This window comes from Glandiceps talaboti, chromosome 14 (assembly GCF_964340395.1).
Source record: "Glandiceps talaboti chromosome 14, keGlaTala1.1, whole genome shotgun sequence".
NCBI lineage: Eukaryota > Metazoa > Hemichordata > Enteropneusta > Spengelidae > Glandiceps > Glandiceps talaboti.
This window is the reverse complement of record NC_135562.1, coordinates 3,156,390-3,166,541: the sequence shown is the minus strand read 5'-3', so window position 1 is coordinate 3,166,541 and position 10,152 is coordinate 3,156,390. Positions and strand designations below refer to the sequence as shown.

The window sequence follows — 10,152 nt, the reverse complement described above, 5'->3', positions numbered from 1 at the left end:
CCACCTCTTTCTGCTGCCCATCTCTCCATACATGATTGTCACTTTATTATCTTCCTTTCCATAATCCCCCCCCCCCTAAGAAAGCAGCGCCAATGGCACAGTAGTCCAACCGACTAATACTAATACTAGTTATTTTGCAGTAGAATCACCATTATCTCTGTTGCTAGGGGTTTCGAAAATAAGCTCTGAGTTTACCCATATAAGACCTTAATCGCCCACGTTTATCAGTTTGATATGACTGTGGTCATGGTTGCTATGTGTTTTGTTGTTGCCCTCATCTTGTCCTGGACAGACAGTACACCATATTCGGTTATTCAGAAAACAAAAGACTGTATAGTTCGACCACTAGGTGTGCTGTTCAGAAGGAACAATTGGACAGAAGTGTATGCTGAAAGAACCACGTTTCCATGACTTAGTATTTCATAAGATTTGTTAGTTGAATTCTCAACCAGTCAGACCATGCTACAAACTCAAAGTAATATTGTTTTAGCCATATTTTTTAAACTTCACATGCAAACCACAATAACTGAAGCTATGCAACTTCACACTTTCCTTGATATAGTCTACACATAATGCACCTACATTTGTATAAGTTCTTTGCCAAGAGACTTGGTCTTGGTTTTCAAATAATATCCTATGGAGGGTCTCTAGATTTGAAAACCAACAAGTCTCTGCGCTACTAATGAAGTTCTACGAACCATTCACTTTTATAATAGATCCTTGAAGACACATTTTGGTCGAATACATTGTATTTTTGTCTCTTCGGAGTGAAGCTAAAGAGAAATACCCCAATGCAAACAATCATGTTATATTAATTGAATTGAATCTGAAAAGCACCAGGTAATTTGGTATTCGATATCAGTTTTCTGTTTACACACTGTACACAAATCTTCAAACAGTATATTTTACACACAATGCATTCTTCAAAATAGATTCAACAACAATCCAGTTATGAGTGATGTGTTTTATTAATAGGCAATATTTATTACAAAAACGAATAACACAGTCTGACTAAAAGCAGTATTCTTCTTTGATGGCAGCATTATTCTCGATCAGTATGTACCCCAAAGAAGTTTACCATACTAACGTCATCGGTCTGCCAGATAAAGATGAAATCTTGTCTTTACTCAGATTGCACAAGTAACTGCTAAAATGTATTCTAAGAGTTGAAGTTGTCAGACATGGCTGATACCGGTACTAGATAATTCATAAATACATATAGGTTATATAATGTATCTGGAAAGAATCAACACCTTACAAGAAATTAAAGCAATTCCCCTTTTTTGCACAATGGATAATAATGTAAATATATTTCCTAATTTCTGAATATTTCAAACATGTGAAAAAAAGTATCTGTTAATGACTGCTACATATTGCCACTTCCCTTTCATCACTTGTACAGTCAGATCCGTTAATATCAAATTGAAACTCCTTATCTCTAACTCTCAGCACCTGAAATAGCATTTTATCTCATGCTAGAGGGTCAAAATAGAACAAGAAGGTTGACTTATTCTCACATGCACCTACATTCTATAGTAATGCATGTGAAGCTTGTGGTGCAGAAGTTTCGGGGCCGATCAAGAAATCAAATGTTTATTATTTTTACGATGCGTCTAGGCAGTAATATTCTATTTCAGGTACTGAGAATTGAGTCACCAATAAAAGTTTGCATCATCATGCTTCAATGTTCAGTAACTTTACCACTATGTATTTTAGATATTCAGATGCATATCTTTATATTTAATCATAGACAATGCAGGGGAAATACTGCGATGATTAAATTCAATATTTTATCATTGTTCAGGTCGCCATCAGATACGACGTGTCTCCAGATTAAATCTAAAATCTTATCATTGTTTGAGTCTCAATTACATTACTTTACTTCTTAATAGTACAAACATCATCATTACATTCTACTGTTGGTTTCCCACTGCTGGCACCATCATTTGATTTTGGTGGTTCTCCTTCAATGTTTAAAGCTTTCAAGACATCTGCTAGTGGTACATGGTCACCTGGATTCTCCTGACGAAAGTCAAGTAATACTTTGTCTCCACCTATAATAAATTTATTGAGCAAATTAACAAATTTGCTGCAACACTCACTGTTTTTGTTAAGGGAGGTAAGCAAGTAAAATCTACCCGAGTTCCCTAGGCTTTTTACCAGAGTTCCCCACCAAAATTATGGTACATCAGTGTTTTTGCTAAGGGCAGTAAGTAGGTAAAATCTACCAGAGTTCCATGTCATTTTACCTGGGTTCCCAAACAAAATTACCATAGACTCAATAGGGAAACACTGCCATGTTTACCCCTTCTCCCTTTCTGTTATTAGGGTACCCAACTTTAAAAAGATCACTGTAGATGGTATCAACAGCTTTGCAAATTTTTCTGAATTTCGCCTGTATGTTACCGGGTTCACATATCTTAGCAAAAACACTGACTCACCTAACTAATAGTTATTATATCACTGTATAATCATGTCACTACATAGATCTGATTGGACTACAGGTCAATGTACATAGATCTGATTGGACAACAGGTCAATGTACATAGATCTGATTGGACAACAGGTCAATGTACATAGATCTGATTGGACTACAGGTCAATGTACATAGATCTGATTGGACAACAGGTCAATGTACATAGATCTGATTGGACTACAGGTCAATGTACATAGATCTGATTGGACAACAGGTCAATGTACATAGATCTGATTGGACAACAGGTCAATGTACATAGATCTGATTGGACTACAGGTCAATGTACATAGATCTGATTGGACAACAGGTCAATGTACATAGATCTGATTGGACTACAGGTCAATGTACATTGATCTGATTGGACTACAGGTCAATGTACATAGATCTGATTGGACAACAGGTCAATGTACATAGATCTGATTGGACAACAGGTCAATGTAACAGTGCTAAAATATTGATACAGCACAGTTATACTGATGGCAAAGCTTTTAAAGAAAATATTTCAAAGTTGAAACTTAAATAAGTTACCAAAAGAGCTATGTTACCAGCCAAACTCACAGTAAGTTGATGGTAGTAATCTATGCAATACTGTACTAACCTAGTACCAGTAGAAATAATTCTGACTGCATGGGTTCCATAATTAGTATAACTCACCTTTATTAATAACTAAGACACCACCATTCTGCATACCATCACCACTAAGATTACCACTAATGCTTTCTTGCTTGGCCTGAAACAAAATAGAAATATTGAAAGACATCACTAAAACATACACGGGGAACTGGTACCTTGTACTTTATGTATCACTTTTTCAAAGTTTTTTTTCTCATGTTTGCATATTCAGAAATTATTGTGGAAAATATGAGTACCCTGAGTGGTCTTGTCATTGAATATTGAAAGACAGGGAAAGATATTAATGATTTTGGACATTGTGATTCATGATTTTTTGGAGCATTGCGGAACCAGTGACGTTGATATGTGTGTAGTAGAACCGGGGTATTGTACTCAACTTGGCTTACAAAATGTATATTCCACTGTTATTCATGTGTACATGTATGTGTGGCAATTCCTTTTATCAGAACAAGCAGGATTGGAAGACTCTGATATTTTATTGCACTGTTGATTGATGAAATCAGGTTTTGTTCAGACTAACTAAGCATTCAACCAGTGTGCCCTCTAAGCCAATTTGATGCACCACTGACCCACACAATTTCTAGTGATGGACCAAAATTTGGTGTTCCCACACAATTTCTAGTGATGCACCAAAATTTGTTGTTCCCCTATCTCTAACTATGTGGTGGACTCACAAGAAATGCCAGTTTTTATCATTTTGACTCACAACAACAAAATTTTGCTATTATTAGAGGGCACACTGCATTCAACCTTACATGTAATTGTTCATCAGAATATAGCATAGAGACACCATCTGCCTTTCTAGCAGAATACAGCTAAACAAACTGAATACTGTAAGCTTAGATAGTTTTGCTACTAGCAATCTTTGCAATTTTACAGTCTTCAGCTAGTTCTCAAAGACTATATTTTTATCAATTACCAGACTGGTGCATTGTTTTCATGAAGATATTTTAGTCACAAATTAGTTGTGTGTTGTTTTTTTCTAGAGAAATTTGTGAAAATAAGTCTTTCGTGAAAATTTCCAGGCTTACAGTATACCAGAAGACTGTATGTATACAATGTGCATTTATTATCAAAGTAGACCGTTTTTATAATATAAGTGTAGATTTTGTTTTATTTGATTACAGATAGCAGCACTTTTTCTGCTGAACCCAATATGATTGTAATTGAGGGAATATTAAAAAGCTGACTAACTTTCTCCTCAATCATAATGCATCTGTGTTCAGCAACAACCTCTATTATCTAGTGAGTAAAACAACAACCTCAAATGTAGATGTTATGTACTGTCTTCTGGCAAACACTCTACCTTTTAGTTGTATTTTAATATATTAATAGTTTTGCTGTGTTACCTTATTCATAGTTGATCTTGATCTAAGTATGGATGGTACTGCATTGATGAAATTTAGTCTCCTGTATCCAAGAGCTTTGTAACATTGCTTCTTTGTGTCAATGTACAAATCTGCGAAAAAAAAGAGAGAAAAATTGTGGCGTGCTTGGGATATTTGCCTGAGTCGTTGTGATGTGTTTTGTGGCTGTACTACAGTAAAAAACAATGCAAACATGAGTGCCAATCTTCCTGAGTGAACACATGGGCACTCACTCAGCCTAGGGTTTTATTAGTATTATATATCATATGTTAAATAGAAATAGTATAATTCTGTAAAAATCATACTGAAGAGATTTCATGTACAATGAATGACCATGCACTCATTTGCATAAACATGTGCAATAATGTTAGTGTTACACTGCAGTGATATAAGTAATAGACAGTCAATGAGTTCGGGAGGGTTATGTGCCAATAAACGAGGGGGCATAGCCTCGAGTTTTTGGGACATAATCCTACACCGAATGAGTTGTCTATCTTTCTTATACTACTGTGTGATTGGCTTAAATGGATATTAGGTCACACCCCTAAGAAAGAGTGGGTTAATATGGCTCCATATAACCAACCAAAATCAATGCCTCTGATTGGCCAAGTCGGTCTAGCCATAGTATAATTACCATTAGATGTAAGTAATTATTGGTAGATGTGTAATAACAGTTACAGAGTAGACTAAGTATAAATATGAATTACCAATGAAATAGCCTAACTCTTTTTTTGCATCTAACACTTTCATGGATTGCCACTGAAAACACGTACAAAAATGGAACACATACCTCCTTCAAAGAAATTTCCTTTTATGAAGTCTTCTACACCTAGTTCTTCAAGTCCTACTGCAATGAGGCGTACATCATGTGCATCTAGCTGGGGCTTAATTGAGCTGAGCTCTTTGGCACCCAGCCTGCACAACTGTCATCCAAATCGCCGTAAGAATGTTATCACGCATGTGTGGCTCTCCCAGAAGGAACTCAATTTTACTGGCTACAGGTAAAGATAGAGAAAAAACCAAGTATGTAAATAGGGGAAATACAGTACATATCACGAAAGCACTGGGTGCATTTAAGATAAAAGCTGTTAGCAATCCACAATCTGTGACTGTGCTAGCTAGATCTGTGACAGATTCTTTCACAGTATAGATAGGGAAGATCCTCTACCTTGAAAGACTCTGTCACCCCATAAATCATGCACAATTAATTATGGGGTGACAGATTATACAAGGGGAGGGGTGAATATGCATCCATATCCACACAAACTGCTCAGAAGTTGGGGGTTAAAAATCTTGTTTGATAAGATAACATGCAGTAACCTATTTGTTTGGAATCAATATGACCTTGTGCGACATTATTGTAACAAACATGACTACAGTGTGGCCTGATGGGATTTGATGTGGTAACATCTACAAATGTTACATGTAGATCTACATATATCATAATCTGACCAGGTATTATATTAAAGGCAATTGAGAGGTAGTTTACATAATTCAGCAATATCATTTTAAAAGAAAAATGTTGTGTGTATAAATACATACATACATATATCATTATCAAGTTACAATGTCAACATAACAGTTTGCTTTTAAAGTGTTACATAACGTTACTACACGCCATTAGTCAACATCTTGTGACCATCAACAGACAAGAGGCTGATGCAATATTTCAAATGTAATCTCTGCAAAACATTTTTTTTTTAAACCTATAAGCTTCCCTATTCCATACATTATAAACATTTTCGTGAATAAAAAGATTAATTATTCGATTTTTAATATAAGTGCAATGTGAAACTGTTAGAAACATGTTTTTAAAAGCTGTCTTGTTTTTTTCTTCCCTTTTGCAATTAAAATATAAATTGACCATGTAATAGTGCAGGGGCATATGGGTTTTCGTGTGAAATGCATGTTAATTTTATGAAACATATATGGTTATGTTCATTATAGGACCACATATAAAAAAATACATGTTGGCAATTTTTATCTTCAAAATTAGTTTGAGGGGGCTAAAATAAAATTTGGCCCCAAGACCCTATTCTTAACAATTGGTTAGGCAATGAAAACCCATGAATCCATGATTATAGTCAACTTCCATTGATATGGCCTTAGCAACAGCCAACAATGCCAGTATATTTTGCAAAGATAACAACATTTTTGGTTAGTCAGGCAAAAAAAAAATATCAAAACATGTATGCAAATATGCCTATCAACAAGACCATGTCCATAGCAACAGTCAGAACATTATGTATATTGTAAAGATAACAGTAATTGGTAGGTATATGTAAGGGCAGCCTGAATTCTGTTTCTCATGACCCAAACGACCCTAAATGTCTTCAATGAGATGAAAAAAATTTAAATTGACGCCCTCTATGGCAGGGTTAGGAAACCCATGAATGAAAATTATTGTTTATCGCTGAAATTTGGGCAAATTCAATAAAAGAAACAGTTCAAATGTTCCTTCTGACTTTACTTGTCATTCAGAATATTAAAATATGATTATGAATTGAAAGTATCACCAACAAGTACTCATAAACTTACTATTTTTAATAACAATTATTTTTAATTGTTAACAGACTCACAGACCAATCATTTTAAAGGTTTTACAATGGCAAACATAGAATTAAGGGCAGTATGTGGATAAAAATGCAAAAATGGACAATGTTTTCCAAAGCTACGTTTTATTTATTGATGTAGTAACTAATGGATATACAATATCATTTGTGGTAGCGCAGAATTTTTCCTTCGACAAGGCGTGAAGGAGCAGCAATCTAAAGTTTGGCCTTTACTGAAGGCATTCAGTTTACACCTGGTATAAACATATTTTTTATCAATAGCGTAGCATCAATTGAATCGTTACTATACAAAGTTATGTATTCGACTGAATAGACCCAATCATTTTTATTCAAAACTATTGTCTAGTCTCTCACGGCATTATGTTGTATGCATTGTCTACGTTTCTACTAGTATAGCTATTTGGTTGGCGTTACAAGTGAAAGGAACAACATGAATAGACGTGTTCTCCACTGTTACATTTGATTACGTTATTTCATCGAAATTCTAAAATAAAACAGAATAAAGGACAATGTAGTATAAAATAAAGATGATAAATTCAGTATCTGAAGAATATCTTTATAATATTTCAAAGGAACAATATGAATATACTAGTATGCATATTTAGTTTAGTTATTCAGCGTGAAGGTACTCTTACATTCGATTACGCAACGAAATTCCTCTTGGTCAGTCATGAATAAAGGTTGAAAGTAACAGCAGAGACACATTCTAATGTACCACCCAACCCCAACCGCCAACCCACCAGAAAATAGCATCTTTAATCAAATTTTATTGCATTGTTAGCTATCATTCCACGTGTTTTAGTACTCAAAGAAAATCTGACATTCAAATCCTCAACGTAAACAACATGGAAAATACCCTTCTACATCTTTTGGTAATTCTCATACACAAATAACCTTCATTGCTGGGAATAAGTAGTCACATGCCAACTTGATGACTAAGTCTATCTCATTTTGACACCATTGCAAAGTGGAAATTAATAAGCACTCATGCCTTTAACAACTATTCATTTACTTTTTAATATTATATTTCTACAGAACGTAGAGGGAGAACTGCATACAGAACAAATAACAAAAACGTTCTAAAGTAGCTGCCATATTGACTTTTTTCATTGCTCTAGACAGTATCTCAATTGGTCAAAAGTGGGGGTAAAACATTCTAAAGGTTTCTAAAGGTGTTTTACTGAGTGATGTTTCTTTTCTATCTAATATTTGCAAGACGTCCAATTTATGTAACTTGTATGCTAATATTGAGAGGTAAAATTTCAAATTTTGCGTAGACCTAAACTTGGACTCTATATCCTGTGTAGAATGTACCTGTCCAGGATTCAATACTACATGTGTAGATACGTATTAAAACCAGATGCCAGATCTGAAAAGGAATATTTTTAACGTGTGTATGTACACTTGATAACAAGTCACATCAATACGCCGAAATTGGTCAAAAGGACATATCATTTGGCAAGGGTAGTTCTATACAATAAATGAATGCCTTTATTGTAGTCACAATAACCCTTTCTGGCAAACTGTTCCAAATGTCTACGACATATTGACTGGAAAAAATATTTACGTATATCCAATCTGGATTAAAATAATTACTAAGTAATTACAATGATTTAATTGGTGTAGTAATAACAATAACCCTTTCTGGTAAACTTCCAAATGTTTACAACATGTCGACTGAAAAAATATTTTGGTATATCCAATCTGGATCTGTCTTTAAATCATTTCAATCTATATCCTGTTGTTGTCGAAGTAGATACTTTGATAAATACAACTGGATCATGGCGAATATGTAAATGGAAAAGTTTATACACTTCAAGCAAATCAGCTCTAATTCATCTAGTTTCTAAAGTTGTCAGTTTCAATATGCGTAACTGTCCTCATAATTCAAGCCACCAAGCTGCGGAATCATCCTGGTGAACCGACGCTGCACTTTTTCCAAAAATGCAATACCCCTATTCGTATATATGTGGGGAAGACACTGGGGAAGCATAGTCAAGGTGTGGACTTACTAGTGCTTTAAAAGATAAAAACCAACCAGAGTATTCATAGTAACTGAAATAATTCATGGTAGGCGTACATTTATGAAAGAATAGCAATCAGCAACATCAAAGAATACAGGAAATCAAATACACCGGAAGCATCATACATAATATGCAAATGGTATGCAAATAAAGAAACCATAATTTATAATATTGTGATTAAAATGCAAAATTATACAACTGTCTACAAGTTTATAGTCTACAGGATGCCCATTAGTACATTTATACAGATATAAAGCAATCGTACAGTTCACATATTTTAATTTGCCATCAATATACAGACAAATCATGATTTTACATCATTTATGAAATTGCTGCAAAAATTACCCTTAATATTGAAATAAAAATTGCCAACATATATTTTTTAATTGCTCAGATGATGGGGAACACAATGAGATACGTTGGCAAAAATTAACCTGAATTTCACACGAAACCCCAAAATCTGCCATATGCCCCCGCACTATAATATCAGTTGACATGAACGAATAAATGTTTATTCTCATGTTGGGAATATTGATTTATCAATTTTATGCATACACGTATGTATACTCAGTGCAACGTGACATATAAATAAGAATAAGTTGGTAAAAATATCCTATTTACAATTCGAATTCATTTATAGCTGTAAATCCGCCTTCAACACTGTGTATCAGCTGACAGAGCGTTACGCCATAGACATAAATCATGTTCAATGTATGACAAGACCGGGAATGAAACATTCCAAACTTACCTCGCCACTCACTGCATTTTTCACTAGGTTTCCAGCAATTTTTGTCAAGTCTGCTGGCATGATTGCGTTTCTCAGCTAATTCAGAGAGTTTGAACCTTCGGTGTTGTCGCCTCGCCTTACGAAGTACAAGTCACGTGTTTATCTGTTTTGTAACGTTGTTGACCTTAACCTATGACCTAGTACCTGTGATATCATTGGAGAAATGACATAACAAGATAACTTATGACCACCTAAGTTAGTTAGTAAAGAGTATGACACCACAGCGTGTGCGCTTTGAAACGCAAGAAGTATTGCATGCTGAGCTTGATCTCAATCAAAGGGTACCTTTACA

At 34.7% G+C, this 10,152-nt stretch overlaps 1 protein-coding gene across 1 annotated transcript; it reads right to left on the bottom strand.

Moving 5' to 3' along the window:
- Positions 1-1,010: 1,010 nt before the first annotated feature.
- On the bottom strand, positions 1,011-9,984 carry LOC144445950 (prostamide/prostaglandin F synthase-like). Its single transcript, XM_078135604.1, has 5 exons — positions 9,822-9,984; positions 5,267-5,471; positions 4,459-4,568; positions 3,131-3,206; positions 1,011-2,054 (listed from the first exon to the last, which is right to left on the bottom strand). Exons 3-5 carry the CDS (start codon positions 4,465-4,467, stop codon positions 1,879-1,881), a joined length of 261 nt encoding a protein of 86 aa, XP_077991730.1. The 5' UTR covers positions 4,468-4,568; positions 5,267-5,471; positions 9,822-9,984; the 3' UTR covers positions 1,011-1,878.
- Between the last annotated feature and the right edge of the window lie 168 nt (positions 9,985-10,152).

What these genes read in the sequence shown, in the direction of transcription:
- LOC144445950 (XM_078135604.1), bottom strand. An exon ending in TGTCTTAGTTATTAATAAAG is followed by an intron (nt 2,055 to 3,130) that starts GTGAGTTATACT and finishes AATTTATTATAG; the next exon opens with GTGGAGACAAAGTATTACTT.